This window comes from Harmonia axyridis, chromosome 1 (assembly GCF_914767665.1).
Source record: "Harmonia axyridis chromosome 1, icHarAxyr1.1, whole genome shotgun sequence".
In the NCBI taxonomy this organism is placed as follows: Eukaryota; Metazoa; Arthropoda; class Insecta; order Coleoptera; family Coccinellidae; genus Harmonia; species Harmonia axyridis.
The window spans coordinates 83656279-83680742 of NC_059501.1; the positions used below are offsets into that span (position 1 = coordinate 83656279).

The 24464-nt window shown below is 34.8% G+C and overlaps 2 protein-coding genes across 5 annotated transcripts in view; one reads left to right on the forward strand and one right to left on the reverse strand.

Moving 5' to 3' along the window:
• LOC123688605 (putative epidermal cell surface receptor) overlaps positions 1-5323 on the reverse strand; it is a 31916-nt gene extending 26593 nt beyond the window's left edge. For 2 of the 4 annotated variants that reach the window (XM_045627197.1, XM_045627196.1), the window contains exon 1: positions 4993-5323. In XM_045627197.1, coding sequence (XP_045483153.1) covers positions 4993-5095 — 103 coding nt within the window. In that variant the 5' untranslated portion in view covers positions 5096-5323. The remainder of the gene's footprint in view (positions 1-4992) is intronic. The other 2 variants (XM_045627199.1, XM_045627198.1) reach the window with 2 other exon arrangements.
• A 10028-nt stretch (positions 5324-15351) lies between these two features.
• The window catches only part of LOC123688609 (balbiani ring protein 3-like), a 64074-nt gene continuing 54961 nt past the window's right edge, over positions 15352-24464 (forward strand). Inside the window, exon 1 of the mRNA XM_045627205.1 lies at positions 15352-15489. The gene's annotated coding sequence lies outside the window, so the exon portion shown is untranslated. The remainder of the gene's footprint in view (positions 15490-24464) is intronic.

The window sequence follows — 24464 nt, forward strand, 5'->3', positions numbered from 1 at the left end:
GAATTACATTTAAGAACGGTATTTTAATTAGCTTATATCACTATTCTAGTTTTTCAGCTAGGAGTAAAAGTTTCAGGAACTTTTTAATATTATATAGGGTTTTTCAATGAGAGGTTTCATTTTGGATAACCAACTTTTGAAGCTGTTATCTTTTGACATTTGACAAGTCAAAACTACGCCATTACTAAAAATATCAACTAACTAACAAGGCTCTACATTACACTAGAGAAAGATTTACTTACACCTTAATAAACACCCAAACATAGTAATCAAAGTGAATTGAAATCCGGACATTTTGGAGGCTGGGATATTTGACATTTGACAAGTCAAAACTACGCCACTACTAAAAATGGTTTCAACAAGGCTCTACATTACACTAGAGAATGATTTACTTAAACATTAATAAATACCTAAACATAGTAATCAAGTGAATTAAAATCAGGACATTTTGGAGGCTGGGATATTAGACTATTCCCTGGAGATAACTTTCAAAAAATAAAAAAAATTAAAAAGTGATTAATCTACTTTTAGAGCAATTGAATAAAAAATCTCGATTACCTACTCTTTATCTCCGATATTAGGAAGTAGATTGGATTTATACTTTCTTCTCAGAATTGCATAAATGGTGAAGTTTAGTTGAATAGAGTCCATTTCTTTATAATGGTCCAGATCAAATAGAATGGAAAAAATACTTCTCTTCCTATTACTTATTCATTAAACTGGTACAGTTACACGAATATCGTATTACATTTTCAGACTGACTGATAACAATTTACGTGAAAAACGTGAAGAACTTCAGAAAGTGGGGAATTCCACAGGTCTGTTTGTTAGTTTAGCCGTAGAATTATTGTTATGTAAAAAAATTGCAATGGATTCAATAGATGTCATAACAATAATCTTTCCAAAAACGTGTAGAATTCCCATTTATCGAAGTTCTTAAAGTTATGGACGAATTATTGTTATTTTAATGAATTTTAATGGATTCTAAGAGACCTTAGACGTAGTAAGAACTAAATAATTCAAATTCCTGTACTAAAGGGTGTTTTTTTTCGAGGTGTATAACCTTAAGTTAGCATTACTGTTCAAGATAGCGACCGATTTAACAGCTGTCAAGTGATTTATTCTCAGTTTGGTTTGGCAATTCATCATGAATAGACTCACGCCTGAACAACGTTTGCAAATAGTGCAATTTTATTTCGAAAATAATGGTGTTGTGCGGAATACGTATCGCGCACTACGTCCATTAGCGATGAAGCGCACTTCTGGTTGAATGGCTACGTCAACAAACAAAACTGCCGCATTTGGAGTGAAGCTAATCCTCAAGTGTATGTCGAAACACCGTAACATCCACAAAAACTGACTGTTTGGTGGGCTTTATGGGCTGGTGGAATCATTGGTCCGTAATTCTTAAAAAACGATGATGGCCAGAACGTGACAGTCAATAGTGATCGGTATAGAGCCATGATTACTAACTTTTTCATTGCTGAATTGAACAACCATGATGTCCAGCAGCTGTGGTTCCAACAAGACGGCGCATTGAAAGACACGTTTGGTGATTGCCTAATTTCACGTTTTGGACCTGTGAATTGGCCTCCAAGATCTTGTGATTTAACACCGCTAGAGAAGTATTTGTGGGGCTATGTAAAGTCATTGGTCTATGCGGATAAGCCACAAACCCTTGACCATATGGAAGACAACATTCGCCGTGTTATTGCCAAAATACGGCCACAAATGTTGGAAAAAGTATTCGAAAATTGGTCGTCCAGATTGGACTACATCCGAGCCAGCCGTGGCGGTCATATGCCAGAAATCATATTTAAAATGTAATGCCACAAGATTATCTTGCGGATAAATAAAATTCATGTCAATCAAATAATCCATCGTTGTTTTATTGCAATTTAAAGTTCTATAGCTCTAAAAAACACCCTTTATTTAAATGAATGAGTGATAGGTAACGAAGTAAATTTTATTCTTCCAAAAAATGACGATTGTTCATTCACCCAGTAAATTTTCACAATGGTGAAAACATCTTGAAACACACTTATTTATCACCGGGTTTATCACCTTCCCAACATTATTTATATCTACTACCATATGCGTTTCCTTTACATCTTTATCACATTTATTATCATTTTAAATTCGCATTTCTGATTGAATTGCAAGTGTTGTTGTAAATATTGTTATAAACAAAGTAGGTTAGATAATATTATCATAGTCATATTATTTCATATTCATTTATTTTCCTCAAAAATTTACAGGAGATTGTGTAGAATACACCTTCTACCAATATTTTTTTTATCGGGATCAATTGGCTAGGGATCAGACCCTGAGAACTGCGACCATATTTGATCTTTAGTTCTTACACCCTGTTCGATCAGTTCGAAGCAGATCTTCTGTAGTGCAAATCGGACAAAGTCTTAGGAGTCTTAGTTATCACATCGTCAGAATTATGAACAGGCCTGCGTAGGTGTGTGGTCCTTAGGTCAGATAGTTCTATACATTTGCGCAGCATGAGCTCAGTCGTTTATTTCTTCTATTTGTAAATTTTTCAAACTTCAACTGCCAACAGGTCCATTCGGCGCAAATGGCATTTGTAAAGGCAGTGCCCCAGCTCATGACATCTGCTGAAACTTCTTGGTGTAAGACGTAAAACTGAGAAAATCTTTTTGCTCGTGAAGGTATGGGTGTGATCCTTCAGAGGTTATCTCTGCTTCTCAGTTCCTACTGCCGGTTCGCCACCTGTAGTTCACTTTGCCAAGCTCACAGAAGGTTAAGAACTCGACAAGGGTTTTTCTTGATCCTTTTTTTCCAAGTTCATCAGCTTTTTCATTGACCTCAGTGCCCTGGCATCAGTAGGATAACTAAATTGTCACCTCTAGCCGGTTGCGTAATAGTATTACGGCATTCCTAGGTCAGCGCTCAGCAGTTCTCAGTTTGGTCTAGCTGATCGTTGCGAGGAAAACTTCAATGGCATATAAATATGCCCTTTGGGATTCTTTTTGAGCACATATACAGGTTTTTCCCTGCAAAACCGGGACAGGAGCAAGTACCAACAAGGTAACCCCAAAGAGGTAAACGGTCAATCATCAATGCTTTTTTTGACAGAACAGCTGAAGTTGAAAAAAAAAAAGATTGATCGTAGAGTTACTTTTTTCAGTAGTTATTCCACAAGGAATTGAATGGAATAATAATAATAACTCATTCTTATCGTGAAACTGTCACATACAAAGATCTGAAAACACCAAACTTGACAGGCCAATGAGGGTCAAAAGTAAAGTTTAGATTATCGATAATGGGAACTTTATTGGAACTCCTGATTGGTGCATTTTCCCAATCTACTGATATAAAGGGGGAAAATATATATAGGTAGGAAAAATAAGTCTTAAATAAAAGCTCGTGGAATTTTGTGGTAATATACAGGGCGAATCATAACTATTAGACGTTTGCTAAAGATCGGATGCTCGGATGCTCGGATGTTTGGCATACAACGTAGGGTGATAGGACCAAATATGCCTTAATAAAAATGGAAAATGTGGAAAATGATATAGGGCGTTAACATAAATGAATTTTCATGCTAATCACAAAGCACAAATGATTTACTGAGAAGAATAGTAATTTACGTAACAAGTCTGGAAAATAGGTTTTTTTTTGAAGAATAGACAAAATTCCGGGACGAGCGTGAGCGAGTCCTGGAAGTCTGTGAGTCCAAAAAAACCATTTTCGGGCGTGTTGCGTACAATATTTTTTCGGCAACCATGTAAAATAACACTATCGCTGCTGCTTTCCATATTTTATTGCGATTGCGATCAAAAAACATGCAAATTTTTGACAACTAATTTCTTATGAACTGTCAGCCGTTATCTCGGTTGCTATGGATTCTATGATGCTTTTCCGGCCTAGTCCGGGAAGTACGTACTTTCCGGACTAGGCCGGGAAATGCTACTTTCTCAGAGAAAAAGCGTCCGGGATGTGAGCACTTCCCGGACGGTTGCCGAAAAATGATATTTACTAGACACATTTTAATGACAGTCTGATCATTTCAAAATACGAATACAATAGAAATAATTTCTTTGCAATTAGATATGGCATATCAATTTGGAACTTGATGAAAACTTTAATGTCGCCAGAACCAGCAAAAATTCAAGAAAAATTATGGAAAAACTAAATATTTCAGTGACAACATATACATATACCAGCAAATTCATATTTCGCGTGTACCTTTATATAAATAACAGTTTCAAGGTTCGTGCAGAATTTCGTGTATATTGCGTCATCAGAACAATAGAAAAAAATTCAAGCAGAATATCGAACAAAATATCTAATATTCCAATGACAACACAACCGGCCAAGATAAAACTTTAGGTTCAAATTTATAACAATAATAAAATAAAATGTTGATTGCGTCACCAGAACCAAAGAAAATTCAAGCAGAATATCGAAATTACCGATTGGTGGTAATTTGGTTTGTTTGAGATTAATACTCACTCTTATATTCATGCCGGAATTTAGGACCCCCCTCAAGATGAACTAACCGACAACAATAACATCAAATCTTATAATAACCTACATTTAGTTCTTTGGATCGCAATACAGTATTCTCTTGAATTCTTTGGATTTTATACCGGTTGTTTATTCTCGATCTCATAGATTTGATATCTTCTATCAATGTTTTAGTTTTTCGTTTTTTTCAATGAAGTATATTATCGTGAATCAAATTATATATTTTGCAAGGAAACGACACCTTAAGTCTGAAGAAGTATATTTCATCATTTGACTGACCGACATCGATTGAGAACCTACAAATCAAATGAGGGACCATTGAATCAGACATCTTCGTGGAGGATTTCTCATCCACCAGGTGTTAACATTCACCGACAACCCCAAAAATCCGTACACCAACACCTGATACCCCAAAACAACAACTCTTCCACCGTACCAAAAACCTAACGGACCTCTTCGAGGCTGCTAATCGAACAATCCTCTACAACTCACCGTTCGAGCAATGTACGGAACCCTGCGGACATTCCAAGGCGTACGGTCCGTCTAACGTCAACAACACCACAAACAACACAACACAAAAATTCTTGGTCGCCATCTTCACGGGGTCCAAAAGGTCCCACTGACTCCTGGGGGACACTCTAACACTATCGACACTAGAACACTGGACGTCGGCTGCTGCGTGTGCACACTGAAATTCGCATCGCGACGTGCCGTGTAGCGGTCAGCGGGGGACGTGGTGCATGGGAAGCGGCTACGGCGTGTACTGAATCGGTCGCGGGAACGTGAAGATGGTGTTCCCCTTTCTTCTCGCGTTCGGTCTTCGGACAGGTATAGCGAGAGATTTCACCAAGGTAAACGTACGTTTGTGGGAAGCCTCTTCGGGGGGAGTGGAAGAATTGGACGCGAATTGGTCGGTGGAGTGTACAGGGGTCGATTGGAAAGGTTTGGTGGTTGTTATTATTTATGGAAAGGTCTTTAGGGTGGTTTTTGAGGTGTATACTGACTTAAAAGTTGATATATGCGAAGAACTGACGTGGAGTTAGGAGCTTTTTGGCGTCCGTTCACTGTAGAAATGTATATAAGTGTATATGGTCTCTAAGGGCACAATAGGAGTATACATTCATTCACGAATTCCGCCTTTAAGGTCTTGAATTGATAGTCGTGCATTGCCATAGACCTGTTCTTTCACGTTGCAAAGAATAAAGTCAAAAGGTGTTAAATCACAACACCTCGTTGGCCAATTGTGATCCCCTCTTCGAGAAATTACAAGGTCAGGAAACTTTTCCAGCAAAATTGCGATTGATGCCTTGCTTATGTGGCACGTAGCACTGTCTTGTTGAAAATAAACGTCGTCGACATCAATTTCTTAAAATTTCGTCCAGGATAATCAGTAATCATTGTTCAGTAGCGCAATTGATTCACCATAACAGTTATATAAGCCTTATTTTCGAATAAGTGAATTCCAATAATAAGAAAAATAATTATTATTATTTGCACACACGATGAAATAGTACACCTTAAGATACATGGACAAATATTCACCATCAAAAATTTACATGGTTTGTCAAATATAGAAAGAAAGGATTAGCTGAGCTAGTCAAAGATTGGACTGGTATGATGTTTCAGATTGCTAAAGACCAAGACAGATTTGCTGAGATTGTGTCTAACCTTCATTGAGTGGAGATGGTACCTTGAGAAGAACAAGGAGAGCTAGTCAAATATATAGAAAATAAGTATGAGAACATTTAAATGTATAAAAATATACACAGAAAAAGCACATCATCAAACAAACTCACTGTTCAAAATTCAATATAATTTAAAATCACTCAACCTATAAATCGTTTTCCCCAAAAGTGACATTTTCAATCTCTTGTAAAAAACGGTAGGTCTCAATTTCTTATAATATTATGGTAGTTTATTATACAGTTTGATACAGGTGTGGTTTGGGCCCTGTTGGCTCTTCCCTATTCTGGCTGATGGTATGGCAAATGCATGAGCTTTTTTGAAATTTCAACCTGTGCTGATGGAAAACTGCCGTGATGGTCAAGATTTTCTCTCTGGAAGACTTCTCTGCAACTTTCGGTAGATTTCATCTGAAAAATGGCTCGTACTTCTTTCTTTTGTTGCAGTAGTGTGATGATATCATATATGGCTGAACTGTTGAAGGAAGAATAATACGAAGGTTTTGCAACTTCTGTTCCATCTATTTTTTTCATTCTCCGAATCATGAAAATCGATGTTGATAATCTTCTGCATAAATTTGTAATATGATTCGTCCGGCTCAGGTCAAATTGAAATTTTAATCCTAAATACTTGATTGATGTATTTATATATCTGTTTTACTGGTGAAGATGATCTTCTGGGTCTTGGAATCATTCATGAGTAGTCCATTAGCCGAAAAATTTTCCTACGCCTTACTCGTACATATTTTTTTTCCAGTATATACGCGCATCCGCATCCAGACCAATGACATACGATGAATTGACAAATTACCACGTTTTTGAAAATTCTAGTAGCGTAACATGAATTGAATCGTGCAAAATCGTTGCACAGAATCAAAAGCCTTACTCAGTTCCACACGTGTCATTCCCAAGGGGGGGTACTGATCGATTATATCAATCGATATAATAAATTAGTAGCATTCTTCCCCAAAAATTTTCTAGTTTGTCCCGAAAGTTATCATGTATATAGACGGACAGAATTGAAAATGAGGACGGATTTGTCACGAATGAGTCAAACCTCATCGACTGAGACAATTTCTGGGTCAAAATTCAAAATGACAGAGCAATCGGTTAGGAGAACGAATGCTCAAAAAGTTGCAGTAACTTTTAGTTTCTGAAACAACATCGATGTCGAAATCCTTGAGCGATAGCAAAAGTTGATTATTGAAAATATCGAACACACCGGAATTTCCTATCAATGAATCAACAACAAATAAGGAATTTCTGAAATCGTTAATCTTTTCATTGATTCCTTGGAAATGTGTGGTACCTTATTGTTGTTTGGGATCAACAATGGCAAACGAAAAGCGATAAATGAGGCGATAAACATTTTTTTTATTGCTTCGATTCGTTCAAAATAAACAGCGGTTCCCAAAAAAATTTCCATGGAATTATTAAATAAATGATCGCTATATAATTTCGTTACGATACCTGAAATTTTCGAAATTTCAGCCGAGGATGGTCCCAAACGATAAGGTTCGACTCACTGATGACGAATTCGTTATCGAATTCAAGGATATTCCTTGTACACGATAATTCCTGAAAGGAAGGATCTAGAAACTTCAAATTTGCAGAATAGGTTCGGATCTTGAATGTCTCGATTAAGTTCATCAATTGACGAAATCCGACTAGGGGTTCCGCGAATATTACTGTTTGGATGATTCGAAATTGGATGTGAACTTATAATTTCAATCTTCGTGTCAAATTTCATGTGGATAGCTTCAACAGAAGAACAAGTACTAAAAAAAGTACCTGTAGGATGTTTTTGTACAATTCGAAAAGATTCGCAGGGGAACAGCTGTTCTGGTGTAGAGGTTTTTTGAGCTGGTTCTATATCAATTCGATGTGTTGAATTCAAATAAAATATTCTTTTTTACAATAAAAATTCAAATTTTTAAAATATACAATTTTCGAGAAATATAGGTAAGTGACATTATTTCAACTCAAATCCGTAAGTGTAGTAAACAAAAGTAGATATGAAATTTTTATTCTCGTTATACAAAATACAATATTATGTCGTACCTACAAACAAACAAAAAATTGAAGAAATCAAATAGCCACTCAACACTTCGAAAGCTTCTTTTCGCGACATTCTTGAATGTTTTTTTGAACAGTCCTTTTTTAAACTCCAGCAGTAATCTGCCATCATGTGCATGTCCCATCTTCCTTGGTAGCAGTCCTTCATAACTTTAACATCTTGGTGAAATCTTACTTGGGCTTCATTAAGCCCAACTTTATATGTAACGGAGGAAGTATGAATTTTTCTCTTACTTACCCGAGTTTGGGGATTAGAAAGGGTCAGTTCATGTACCTGATTGGCAATGAATCCACTATTTATAGATTTATCTGGAATTTACTCAATTACAGACTGACAATAAAACCATTGTACCTACATTAATGAATATATAATAATTTTAGAACTCTCCTAAATGAATATACTGAGTGAAACCCACATTGGTAGATAAGTTGATGTATCTAAAAAAGTAGAGCTGATAGAGAAAAACGGATTGCATGTAAAGATTTAGCGTCCCAACTATAATTAAAAGCAGCTTTAACAACAACGAAAACTGTTTTCGTTGCCCTGTGTTATTGCCAAAACAGGCAAAAGGGTTCAAGAGAAAATAAACTGCAAACTTCGTCGAGATTTTGCCGGTGTGTATATTTTGAAAGAAAAAGTGACGTTGAGTGCTAAATCGAATTAGAAACAGACATTAATGAGGTCTTAATTTAAAAACTCATTCGTTGCCATTCAAACACACGCCTGAACGTCATCAAATCCTCAAATTCCAAGTTGAATCCTCATTACGAACCTACCACATAATAACGCAGGCATTTCAATTGCTTTCCACCCTTCCCCTTGGACATCACTAACAAAAACAACACGCACCGGATCGTCCGAGGATCCTCTTCAGCATCCCAACAGGTAGTTTCTCGTCATCTCCATCTCCTGCCCCCTCTCGCTCTCCTCTTCCAACTTCCCCTCGTCCACCTGCTGAAAACATGACCCACTCGATCTCGTGATGCAAGAATGAGAAGTCGTCCTAGATATCCCCTTACGGAATTCTAACAGGAACTCGGTGATGTAACCCGTGGAGGAAAAAAAAAGGCACGGTTTTGAGCGTTCTTGCGGCCGGCACCTCGTTTGGCGTGAAGAGAAAATACCGCAAAGGACCAGGTAGTAGCCCAATGGAAAAATTGTCGCCGGTTGATTTTTCTAAATTTTTCGTATTTTGTGGAATATGACCTCCTGAACAAGAAAGTCTATGATTTGATAGAAATAAAATAACACGACCAGGAAAATTTTCTTGCAAAATTGGGATTGTTTCGTTGCTTGTGTCTCACCTTGTTAGAAATAAACGTCAATATCTCCTAATTCGAAGCTGATAGCGTTATTTATTAACCGTTAAAGATGCACCAGTCCCTTTTTGGTAAGGTCCAATCACATCACAAGCCCAAATACCACACCAATCAGATGACAACAAGATGTTTTTTGTTTAAGTCAATTGTTCTACCACATATAGATTATTGCACGTCTCTTTTATTTAATTTGAAATCAAATGTCATTAGTAGACAGAGACATAAGAATGCTTCTCAAATGTAATAGAACAACACCAATCAGGTCAATGTTAGGAGCACTAAATTTGATGACTTTCAGACAGAGAATCTTTTTCAAAACGTTGGATCTCATATACAAAATTTGACTTGAAATATTACCAGATTATTTATCTGAGAGGATTAGGTATCTATGTTTTTTCTGTTCATCAGTATGATATCAATATCAAAATAGTTGTTTTTTTATGCATTCAGTACTGAAATGACAATGGGTTCCACTCTGACTAGAGGTTGGATATGTTATAATGAATTGTCTTATATGTTATAGAATTGCAACAACTATGTAACTAATCCCTAATCACACAGGGCTGTTCAATCCCACAGGCTTCAAAGAGACATATTAAAATGATAAAAAGTGCGTTTTTTAGATGGAATGACCTTTATTCCATGCAATCTGAAGATTCAACGAAAAACAGGGCGTGAAAAAACCATATATTCGGTCATTTACACTTTCTTGATACCGCCCATTGTATTTCTAAACAATTTAAGATTGTAGCTCTAATGGAGCCTTATGGTACTGTGTCGAAAAAACGTAAAATGTTAGCGTTTAACCATGATAGAGATGCTTGCGTTAATGGTAGAACACCCTGTAGAATATATCAGTGCCGCACCAATTGAAAACATTAAACTATTACGTGTCATAAATTTTCTAGAAACCTAGGCCAACACCGGAATAAAACACCGTTTACCCATCGAAATAATCGTTTTATTACATACAATTTACCGCAATATACGCGTATTAACTTAATACATTCCGCAGACGAAATGAACTCCTGTCGAATTTTCATTCCTGACCGATCGTCGAAGTCTCTGCGCCGTTTATTGGCAATTATCGGTACTTTTGCCACTTTCTCGGATTCACCAACGCAAAATTGACGGTTCGTATCGACGCTAATTGCGCATTGTAACGATATATTTTATACGGTTGTTTAAGCGTACGTATATACGATTCCGATGGAATGTTTCGCCGAAAATTAAATTTTAATATGTGTATTGGTGCTGGATATCTCTCCGTTTTAACGGGACGGTTGATTTAATTGGAGGTTTGAATGGAGAGATGAGAAAATTGTAGGAGATTCGAAACTTTCGCTTGAACGGTAAGAGGTAGGTAGTGAACGGTGCGAATATGAATATCAATTTGAATTTTTTGAGGAGATGTAATAGGCCAATTGAAAAGTCCCCGATCTATCATAGTAAAACACATTTTTTTGGCAAAATTCATTTTTATTATTCAACAAAGTTGCCTTCGAGGGCGATTCACAGATAATAGCGATCTTCCAAAATTTTTGTAGTACGATTTGTCTTTCGCTTGAAAATAGGACTCAGTTTCAGCGATTACTTAATCATTGGCGCTAAATTTCTTTCCAGCGAGCATTCTTTTGAGGAGAACAGGAAAAGGTTGCTTGGGGCCAGATCTGGCGAATATGGTGGATGCAGAAGCAATACGAATCCCAACTAATGGAATTTTGTCATTGTTTTCATTGATTAGTGACACGGCGCATTGTCTTGATGAAACAGCTCCTTTTTTTCTTCAAATGGGGCCGTTTTTTAACGATTTCATGCTTTAAACGATTCAATAAAGCTATATAATAATCGCTGTTGATGGTCTGGCCCTTACTGAGGTAATATTATACTTTGCGCATCCCAGAATACTGATGCCATAACCTAGCCAGCTGACTGTTGTTTTTCATCGTGTGCATGATTTATTTAAGGTACAGGGTGAGCCACGGTCGATGGTACCCTAGTCTTTTACGGAGAACGAAAGGTACGTTTGAATGATTTTGTATAATAATTATCCAAATTATGTCCTGTATCTATGTAAAGTAATCAAAGGAATATTCGAGCAAAATTGAGGGTCATATCGTCAGAACCACTCATCTTATGGATAAAACTAACAGACAACAAGATCATCGTAATAACTCGCATTTAATATATTTCTATCTATCAGTATACAGTTTATGGATGAATGAGTGCTTAAAATCTTTTTAGGCTTTTTTTTTCATTTTCAGTGCTTATCTTGATTTTTTTTATGAAGAAATCAGAAAGGATTTAGTACTAGTAGTTGTAGTTTGTTCGTACGCACAAATCCTGCTTTGAAATAATGTTAATACTATCATCATCTTTAGAGATATGAGGTATGATGAACAGGAAGTGGATTCGAAAAACAATACGGAAAACAACTAAAAATTATATTCCTCTCAACACATTCTGTTGACCATGAATCTTCGTGTCTGACATTTGAAGATTCGTGAATCTCATTCTAAGCAATCTTTGATCGATGTTATATTTAATATTATTTCTTCCCGAGGTGAGAATAGAATTAAAAAGTCTATTATGCACGGTAGATTAACTATTCATAGGAAAATCAAGGCTGTATTTAAATGTTTACAGCCTTTCTATCCATTGTTTGGGATTATTACAGCCAATATTGAGACAATTGTAAGATTCAAGAGAAAACTTCCTGGAATTTTCGCTGTTTTTCTCAGTATAGAATTTGAAGTCGTTGCAAAATGTATGTGAATGATCATTGTTGCTTCCGCATTTCTAGAAATTGGTAAATATCTCTTTATGAATTAATGCTCGAAAATGCCTCTAGACTGAAAACTAAAACAACTTCAAAAGCACTGACGTGAGCTCAGGAACTACTGAGTGCTTGTTCATTAATTCGCTAATCGTACCCTTTGCTACCACATAACTGTTTGGTCTCCAAGAAAACTATCGATGAGGGCTCGAAAGCTCCCGAGGAAAGTACTGCTAATGTAATTAAAAAAGATATAATTTATATATGGATCATAATGATGTGCATATAGAAGATAAGATTTGAAATGTATTGTTATTGTTATTATTATTGGTATTGTTAAAAAAAAAGTTTATTGTTATTGAAATATATTATTTACTACCTATAATAATAGAGAAATAGTTTGATGGAAACTTCCTCAATTTCAAGAAAAAAATCATAACAATGTCTCCAAATCAAGTCATACTTTCAGACAGAATAAATAAATAGAATGGAAATGACATAAAAACCGCTGCAGTACATTTATTTAATATCTCTCCACTTTTTCTCGGAAATTACGCAATCTCTATTCGAGTAATAAGAAATATATTGCAATTATAATCTTCTGTGAAAATCATGAAAAATCCATTTATATAGTTTGTCTACTAACTTAAAATTGAATCGTCCTATTCTAACGGGCATTTTTTTCGAGGTATATAACTTTAAGTTAGCATTTCTGTTCAAGATGGCGACCGTTTTAACAGCAGTCAAGTGATTTATTCTCAGTTTGGTTTGGCAATTCATCATGAATAGACTCACGCCTGAACAACGCTTGCAAATAGTGCAATTTTATTTCGAAAATAATGGTTCTATGCGGAATACGTATCGCGCACTACGTCCATTTCATTTTGTTTAGCGATGAAGCGCACTTCTGGTTGAATGGCTACGTCAACAAACAAAACTGCCGCATTTGGAGTGAAGCTAATCCTCAAGTGTATGCCAAAACACCGATACATCAGAAATACTGACTGTTTGGTGCGCTTTATGGGCTGGTGGAATCATTGGTCTGTACTTCTTCAAAAACGATGATGGCCAGAACGTTACAGTCAATGGTGATCGGTATAGAGCCATGATTACTAACTTTTTCATTCCTGAATTGAACAACCATGATGTCCAGGAGCTGTGGTTCCAACAAGACGGCGCAACATGTCACACAGCTCGTGTCACAATCGATTTATTGAAAGACACGTTTGGTGACCGCCTAATTCCACGTTTTGGACCTGTGAATTGGCCTCCAAGATCTTGTGATTTAACACCGCTAGACTACTTGCTGTGGGGCTATGTAAAGTCATTGGTCTATGCGGATAAGCCACAAACCCTTGACCATTTGGAAGACAACATTCGCCGTGTTATTGCCGATATACGGCCACAAATGTTGGAAAAAGTCATCGAAAATTGGACGTCCAGTTTGGACTACATCCGAGCCAGCCGTGGCGGTCATATACCAGAAATCATATTTAAAATGTAATGCCACAAGATTATCTTGCGGAAAAATAAAATTCATGTCAATCGAATAATCCATCGTTGTTTTATTGCAATTTGAAGTTCTATAGCTCAAAAAAAACACCCTTTATATGTTAATGATACTGTAATTTTCTTCAACCTCCACCTAGGGATTTCCAATGAACACAATGGTTTACAAAATTGAGAGATCCCGTTTCAAATCCCACATTGCAATCTCTCATGATGGAATACTAAATGACAAATCTAAATTTGTTAAACGCACTTGGAAATCACGAAGGATACTATAATTTCTATTGTGAAATTCGAAAATTCACTTTCACAATGCACTACGTCGAAGGTTTGTCGAGATTCCCATTCATCGTCATCGATGAAAGAAACATATACTTTCGTCTGTTTCTGATATGTCATGAGTCACCGTGTCCTGTTATTAACTTTGAACTTGACCGTGTTGTTTATTTAAAGATTTATGGCTGGTAAATTTCTTGCATCCTCGCTTAAATCGAAATCTTGAAACAACGAATTTGACAGGTGCAGAATTCCTTATGAGATTTTTTCGAATATTTGAATATCCAGAAATTTATAATATATGAATTGCATTCAAGTTTCTCCCATTTCAGGGATCAATTCAATCAGAAATTCGTCTATTCTTCATTGCACAAAAATATGAATTTTATACCTTGAGTTATCTACTACTACTATAACTACTATTGTGTAAAAAAGGAGAATTAAATCTATTTGTCAAACTTAATTTCATCAGAGAAAGGTGTAGGAGAACAATAGAAAACTAATTATAGCGTAGAAAATTATGTCAGATGAATGTGAAGGTTCAATCTTAACAATAATTGAATTTATCAACATCACTATTCAGTATTCAGTGCGTAGGTTATTTCAAGTGCAGAGATCATTTTTCTATTTATATTGATTATAAAATATCTTATGATGTCAACACAAAAAAATATCGAAGAATTTCATTATAGTCAATACAAAATTCATCATTACATTAAATAAATATGGAAAGATCAGAAAAAATAAAAAAACAAAAACCTTCAAAGCGAACTTTAAATTTTTCAAAATATGTATTGTATTACTAGATTCCTAGCGGAAAGTACGTTTTCTATGTTCATATTTTTTCTTGATAATACTAGGTCCATCTGTTAGAAATGCCATAAAAGTCCTCATACTGTAAGAAGGTTTCTGCAATTCTCATCGAGAAGAATACGTTTCCGGCAAATCTCAATACGGTATTCAAGTATAACTGGTTGCATTCAAAGATAATGTTACGTAAATTCAAGTATTTGAAATTCCATAAACTTGAAGCAAAATTTCTTATTTGCTCGAATTAGTAAGAAACGGTTGTAGGTACCTAATTTTCAATGATTATGGGTTTTTTATGATAGAATGATACCCACAAAATTCAAGACGAGTCGCCCCTGACCTTGATAAAAATCATCACCATAATTGTTTGTTATTATTCACTTCAAAACAATGCGTCCCCACCTATTTTATTTTGAACGTAATATTTTAAAGTGCGGTGATTCTGTGATCGAGTAGGTTTTTCGAGTAACATGCTAATTTAAGTTTTTGGGTGCATCTTTTTGAATCGACTTGTGTACGATTTTGTTTCCTGTTTACAAGGTAATTACTCAATAAATCCTTGGATATCGATGTAAAGATTAATCTTCAATGCAAATTGAAAAAAATCCAATGATTATTTGAATTTTTTCATTCATTGAAATTTATAATTATCATAACAAAGTTTTTCATCTTTTTTTTTTCATTGTAAAATTATATTATCCCTTGTGACTTACCATAAAATAGTTGTCATTAATAAATTTAAGAACATCATCTCTAGCCAGAGCCTTGGACTTTTTTGGCAGATATCTTTTCGATCCTTGCTGCAAATATCCGACTAACTTAATGATAATTATCAATTTTAATATTTTTATTTACCATCCAAGTCTTCTTGACCATTTAATATTTGGACCAACTCGTAAAAAATGTTTCAGACAGATCGTGAATGCATATGAGCAGTACAGTTTCATTTATACATAACATACAGTTTTCTGCTGTCCATGTCATAACATTTTGATACTATTTGTCATAGAAGTGTCTTCACCTTTTTGGCAATAAGTTTTTCACTGGCTTTTTTGATTTTTCGAAAGATTTTTCGGTAATTTTACTATTTTCTTCCATCTCTTCAATGTTTATATTTGAAGTTGACATTTTTTCATAGAAACGATAGCACTTTCCATAGAAAACTAATATACGTTCACTCTGATAAAATGAAATCAAATTTAATTTTCAAATGTGTGGATGTTGTAATTTACTAGTATGACAAAGTATGACAAGTTTTATGCACCACTGTTATTAAGAGATGGTGATGCTCTTAGCATAAAAGATAGGTAAATATCTCTTTCGTAATCATATTTTTTGGCAGATTTCGATTTAGTCAGATATTGTTGACTTTGCAGGAAGTCAACAAAATACATTTGGAGGTGTCAGATAATTGAAGTTGACATGCACCTACTAATTACTCTAATTCTGTGTAATTTTCTGCTGTATGATTACCTCTTAGAATATATGTTATTATTTAAGTAAAACGCACTATTACCCAGCATTAGATTAGATGACGCTTACTTTAATTTTTTTTAATGGGCTGTTCAAATCAAATCGAATATGCGTAACTGAGTAGGTATGTACTTCTTATCATTATTTGGCGCACAAAGCAAAATAATTTTTTTACGATTAGCTTAATGAATCATAACTTGTTGTGATGAGAATTTATTTATGTTGCGATCTTATTGTGAATTTTTTTGGTGGAGTCCATCCATAAACAAGAAAATATTTGTAGATTTTGAATTTTCGAGATAACTCGAAAAAATTATTATTATTTACTATTATAAAAAATGTCCATCAAAAGTTAAAAAAAAAACTATTCAGAAACTTCTTTATCTCGGAAGGTATTCGTCATATTCCACTGAATATAATGTCAGCATAGAATATATGGGTTTCATAAAAAATTTAGCATCTTATTTTATTTACACGCTTATTTATCTGAAAGGAATATACAGGGTAGGTACCTGGGAAAATGTGGAAAAATTTCTCAGTTCAGAAAAAACATAAAAAAATAAGTAACAATAGTAAAAACCTCTTAAAATACAGCCCTTAGATTCAAATTAGCTTTTTTAGTTTACCAGTGGCGGACTAGGTTGTCAACGTGCCTTCCTGTGCCAAAACTGCATAGTTAAGAATCTTTATAATTTTGTGGGATTCAATAACATAAACTAGAACTTTTTTGTTCCTTGAATAACTTTCGTATCACACTTTGTTGCCGACAAAAAAAATTAGAATTCATTGTTTTTTTCAATAGTTCTGTTAAAAAAAATAAATAAAAATTAATTCTTTTGTTATTTTGTTTTTCGAAAACGGTTCGTTTTATGGAGGATAAACAAGAGTACCTTTTTCTTAGCTCAATGTTCAAGCTATCCAAATTTGTTTTTTTCTACTCCTTATCATACAGGGTGTTGGAACTGTAAGCATTAAAATTTACAATCTAGTTCACCCCTGGTAAACTTTTTAGTTTACCATTTAAATTAGTTCTTTTGAACTAATTTAAATTTAAGGGCTGTATTTTAAGAGGTTCTTACTACTGTTCATCATATCAAATATTCTTTAAATTATATTGAGTAGTTTGAAATGTATTCCAGTAAAATGGATTTCTAGTGACATCATTTAGGAGGCCTTATCTCGTAGGGAGAGCCGCTAGGAAAAAAAATTATTGGAACTTGTCATCTTATTTTTGTATGTTTCATTTGAATCCGAGAGATTTCCCTCATTTAGAGGTGTCATTTCGAATAACTCGCTTACTGGACAGCTGTCACTTCGAAAGATGTCATATTTTGATATTTGACGAGTTGAAATTAAGTCATTACTAAAAATGGAACGATAAACGCTTCAACAGCTCATTGAAATTGTTAAAATTCTCTGAAAAATTAGTGATTATTTGGCCTTTTGGAAGCCCAATATAACTAAAGACTATTTTTGTTATCAGTCATGTTTTTTCGAAACAAAACTTAAAAATTACGTAATTATGTGAACTTTCCTGTGTGGACTGTGTCCACCCGCGCCACTATCTCCACCAATGCCAAACAATACTTATATTGCCCTACCAAGGTGCGCTACACACCATATCAATCTTAATCAACACATGAGTCGGCATCCTTTCTAAGTCACCAAGGATGAAAATAGATACAAATATTATTCTTTAGATTCGTGATTTGAATACAAAGGGATCAGTCACAAAGAGCTCTTTGTAGACGAGCATTTCGTGACTTGGTTCCTGAATAAGCCGGGGCAGTACGTAAAGGGGGCTGAACAGATAAGGCTGATATGAAACAGTTGAGTCACAAACTATTAAGATAATGATTCTCAGCTTTGGTGTGTTTGCTCATATGGATACTGGAGAGAGTCGACCTAGACCTCGTATATGGTGTTCTATTTCTGATATGGAGTGAGCTGCACCTCCTGGTGCATTCCATCGGTTGGTTGTCATATACAGGGTGATCCGGATTTTAGTTCAATAATTTTGGCGTCGGATAGAACAACTCTTTTCACGAAAAAAATTTCTATAAACATAACAAGCTTCGTCTTCGAGATACAGGGTGTTGAAGTTTGAAAAAAAATCAGTTGTTTACTCATAAATCTTGAATAGGGTGTTTTTTTTCGAGGTATATAACTTTAAATTGGCATTACTGTTCAAGATAGCGACCGATTCAACAGATTTCAAGTGATTTATTCTCAGTTTGGTTTGGCAATTCATCATTAATAGACTCACGCCTGAACAACGCTTACAAATAGTGCAATTCCATTTCGAAAATAATAGTTCTGTGCGGAATACGTATCGCGCACTACGTCCATTTTATTTTGTTTAGCGATGAAGCGCACTTCTGGTTGAATGGCTACGTCAACAAACAAAACTGCCACATTTGGAGTGAAGCTAATCCTCAAGTGTATGTCGAAACACCGTTACATCCAGAAAAACTGACTGTTTGGTGCGCTTTATGAGCTGGTGGACACATTGGTCCGTACTTCTTCAAAAACGATGATGGCCAGAACGTTACAGTCAATAGTGATCGGTATAGAGCAATGATTACTAACTTTTCCATTCTTGAATCGAACAACCATGATGTCCAGGAGCTGTGGTTCAAACAAGACGGCGCAACATGTCACACAGCTCGTGCCACAATCGGTTTATTGAAAGACACGTTTGGTGACCGCCTAATTTCACGTTTTGGACCTGTGAATTGGCCTCCAAGAACTTGTGATTTAACACCGCTAGACTATTTTCTGTGGGGCTATGTGAAATCATTGGTCTATGCGGATAAGCCACAAACCCTTGACCATTTGGAAGACAACATTCGCCGTGTTATTGCTGATATACGGCCACAAATGTTGGAAAAAGTCATCGAAAATTGGACGTCCAGATTGGACTACATTCGAGCCAGCCGTGGCGGTCATATGCCAGAACTCATATTTAAAATGTAATGCCACAAGATTATCTGGCGGATAAATAAAATTCATGTCAATCGAATAATCCGTCGTTGTTTTATTGCAATTTGAAGTTCTATAGCTCAAAAACACCCTTTATTATTAGGTACATGAGTTGTTTTAATTTTCCACAAAGCTTGATATTGTAATTGATTGGGTAATTCTTTTTCAAAATTCTTCTAACATTTCCTATGTTTCTCATGATGTTTTTTAATGTAAGGTTAAAACGAAAATTCATCAAAAGTCGAAAGTGATGATCACTAACGATTTTTTCCATCTTACAAGATAGTACAAGTTGAATTTTTTTATTTATTCATTAAAATGATCACTACTCTGATAAAATTCGGGTCAGTAGAAACAAAACGAGGAAACGCTGTAACATATAATTTAACTGGTCAAATTCGTGTCATCATCTGTGCCAAACACATAAAGCTACCAACCTAACAAATGAATATGTGCATTGATATGAAAAAAATACCATCTCATTAGTTTTTACCAAGCGCAGTAACATAACTTGCTTTAATAAAGGCTTAACTAAGAAAAACCGCAACCAAGAACAAAAACATTATTACCTATAATATACGGTAGATTCATTATTTTCCAATCATCTTCATCTGAAGAAAATATATGTTAGGATCTTGAATGTATTACGAAAATAATAACCATCTTTAAATTTTTAGTCGATAACCTACGTTGTTTCGATTCAGATAAACAACCAATTCCAAATATGTAGATGTCTTCGTCCATTTGCATTCATGAAATTGTTTGGATGATAATAAAAACAGTTAACAATTCCAAGAAACCTTTCACTTTCTTTTAACGGTATAGTTTGATTAATTCTTTATTCTTTTCCTAGGATTATTTTCTGGAATTTCTTTTGGAATATTTTATGTGACCCTGTTAGCTACTGCTTAAATGCATTCTAGAAACTTGTTCGTATTCCTTAATTCATAATTTTTTCGATTTTAATAAGCTTTTGATTAGCAACAAAAATATTGAAATACCTATATGTTTATTAATTGTTTCGTATTTTTGAATTGGGAGTGTTAACTGAGAATTAAAGAATAATGAATCTATAGAGAAAGTACAGGGTGGGCAAATTTCGATGTTTTAGCACTACAACTTTTAAACCAGAGGAGATGGCCAAAAATGAATATTACTCTTGTCAGTATCTCAGATAAAGAGAAGGAGAATGGGGTATCAGATTTTATCTACTCCTATTGAATTATATATTCATTATTCAACTGCTTTTGAGGAATTAACAGTATCTATTAACTAACAGCGTGAATTATAATAACTCACTACTATAACTCACTATAATAAATCGGAAAATACGGATCTGTGCTTCTATACTTCTCTGCTTCTATTCGATTGGCTGATAGGAAACATTCCATTATTGTTATTGAGGGGAGGAATGTCACTTTAATAATTTTGACGTTTTCAAATTAAATTGATATCTAATTATTGTGAATGTTTTGCTGAAAACGATGAATTCAGATAGTGAAGATGAAATATTATATAGGTATACATTTCCGAAAGACAAACAACTAATAATACCATACATAATTACTTGCCCGAAAATTGTATCTGCGTGAGTTATGACCTACATTACCGCTCGTTGAATAATATCCTATTATCTACTCCTATTCATTCCATATTCATTATGCAACTGCTTTTGAGGAATTAATAGTATCTATTAACTAACAGCGTGAGTTATAATAACTCTCTCTTTACATCTCCTCTGGTTTGAAAGTTGTAGTGCTATATCATCGAAATTTGCCCACCTTGAACATCAATGAAAAAAGATGGAAATTATAATTTTGGATTGAAATTTTGGGATTTAGAAGTTAGTTTAGAAGTTGAAATTATAAAAAACTTGTTCGTTTTTTAATGTAGTCCTTATTAGTAAAAAAAGGTATGTTGTTATTGTTTTGAAAAGTTCAAAAACTTCTGGGGAGGATTAAAACTTCCCGAGATTCATAACCGAAAATAATTAATCGTAAATATATATATAATATATATTAATCGTAAATATGAATTATCATAAAATTAGTCATAGCCCTGAAATAAACTATTTGTAATTGTGTTCTAATGCATGGACTGGCCGGTCTATTACAACACCTTTTGTGTAGTACAAGGATATTTATATTTGGGTCGATAATATCGGAAATACCAATCCATAAACCATGCCAATGCTGTTGGTAGCCATAAGAGTAATAACGCGTAGCTTGTAACAGTAGCGGAATTTTAATAGCTGGATTTTTCGAATGTCATTGTGAAAGATCCTAGACGATTTTTCCAATATTTTGGAATGTATGACTGTAATTGCAAAATTTATTATTGTATCTAATGAGGATTCATTAGGGAGATGTTGCCAAATGAATCGTTGACAATTTTGAGATGAGAAATAACTGCAGAAGATTCTTAATACTTAGAGTTATCCATTATGAGATTGTGGAATCTGATTAAAAATCGTGAATGTGTTTTTTTATAGAGGATATAATTATCATTATTAAGGGTGTCAAAGTTGAATTTCGTGCCACCCATAGAGTAATAAATATAGATAGAGGGAGTATAGACAAATTTCACATGTCCCCAAGAAGATGGTTAGATGACGTTGTCAGATTGTGATATATTTTCAAATTCACAATTTTACTATATCGTTCTGAATATATATTATATTGAATGGAATATATTTGAGTTATTCCCGATTAAATAGGCAAATTTGAATATTTGGAATCCGATATTCTTCCTAATTGTCGAATTTATAATATGCAGAATATTTATTATTTTCTGTATCTATAGGGTGTTTTTTTCGAGGTATATAACTTTAAGTTGGCGACCAATTTACCAGCTGTCAAGTGATTTATTCTCAGTTTGGTTTGACAATTCATCATGAATAGACTCAAGCCTGAACAACGTTTGAAAATAGTGCAATTTCATTTCGAAAATAATGGTTCTGTGCGGAATACGCATCGCGTTTAGCGATGAAGCGCACTTCTGGTTGAATGGCTACGTCAACAAACAAAACTCCCGCATTTGGAGTAAAGCTAATCCTCAAGTGTATGTCGTAACAACGTTACATCCAGAAAAACTGACTGTTTGGTGCGCTTTATGGGCTGGTGGAATCATTGGTCCGTACTTCAAAAATGATGATGGCCAGAACGTTAAAGTCAATGGTGATCGGTATAGAGCCATGATTACTAACTTTTTTATTCCTGAATTGAACAACCATGATGTCCAGGAGCTGTGGTTCCAACAAGACGGCGCAACATGTCACACAGCTCGTGCCACAATCGATTCATTGAAAGACACGTTTGGTGACCGCCTAATTTCACGTTTTGGAGTTGTGAATTGGCCTCCAAGATCTTGTAATTTAACACCGCTAGACTACTTTCTGCGGGGCTATGTAAAGTTATTGGTCTATGCGGATAAGCCACAAACCCTTGACCATTTGGAAGACAACATTCGCCGTGTTATTGCCGATATACGGCCACAAATGTTGAAAAAAGTCATCGAAAATTGGACGTCCAGATTGGACTACATCCGAGCCAGCCGTGGCGGTCATATGCCAGAAATCATATTTAAAATATAATGCCACAAGATTATCTTGCGGATAAATAAAATTCATGTCAATCGAATAATCCATCGTTGTTTATTGCAATTTAAATTTCTATAGATCTAAAAAAAAACACCCTTCACTTGCTGAAATCCAAGGTTTGGCAACTTTTGCTCTTCTAGTGTCATCTTTGTTTCACGTCGTTTGGCTAGCTTGAAGTTTGTTTTCTGAATTTCTGATATATTCGACTATTTATTTCAATATATTTTGAGTTAATATGAAACGATGATTCACTATGGGACATAAGAAGTGCGTTCTCGCGAATTGAGTAAAATATTGGATCACTGATATGTTTTCATTTCCGCGCGCTTCATGTCAAATTTGATAGTTCATGTTAGGGACAAAATTTGCTTACTGAAAATAACATATGCTCCCTCTATCTATGTTTATTTCTCTGAGGTATCGGGTTAAGAAAAATCACTTCTTAATTTGTCTACAATACAATGAATAGTGAGTCGATTTACTGAATAATGTTGCGCATGAATTCCTCTCAGAATTCACAAATGAGCACAGATTTTGATGAAACAATTTGAAAATTTCTAAACTTTGTGAAACCGTGCATCTTTCCCTAATTGAATGACATAACTTTCTTCTGTAATCAAATGACATAAGGAATGTCATAAAATATTACAGTGTTGCCATCATAACCATCTTAAATGGTATTATTCCTATTGAAAAACCCTTTAGAAAAATAATTTCAAGTTTAGTGTAGAATTGAATTCTGATAGCGTCAACAGTACCAACGAATATTCAAGTAGAACACTACAAAAATAAGGAAAGTACTGAATAATTAGCATTCATTCCTTCACCTTCTTAGATAACCAAGATCTCATCCACTTTATTGCATCTATAAAGACGTCTGTCATAATGTTGTCATTACAATGTCTACCTAACATAATTACATGATTACCCTCTAGCAAATAAGCAAAAATCGCACGATCTGTCTCAAGATACGTGAAAGATCATAGAAGCATCTGATTCACGTAACAGACTCATCACAGCAATTTGATCACACTCGTTAGATGTGGGAAAATACTCTTGTTAACTGGTCTAAACAAGGCATGGCTCACTCTGCATTTCGCTACACATTAAAATGCCGATTTCGTGTTTACTAGAAGAGACTGCTTCTGACATTTCGATCTCATTTTCGGTCCCGCTCGAGACGAGTTGAGAAATACGGAGTAGATAATGGGAAGAGTTGCTCAAAAATGTAGAGTAGAGATGCCATACGGTTTGGGATCTGATTCAATTACGCTGATGGTGAAATTGATTCGAGATGGAAGATGACGACACTTTGAGATGGGTAACGTGAGAGTATAGATGGCGGTGTTTGTTGATCAATGGTGGAGTTCACACGAGAAATTATATATTTGTCTAATTGATTGAGTAAATATTTTATCAAGATATCCATAATTAGAGCTGTTCGTGAAGAATGTGTGAAGTT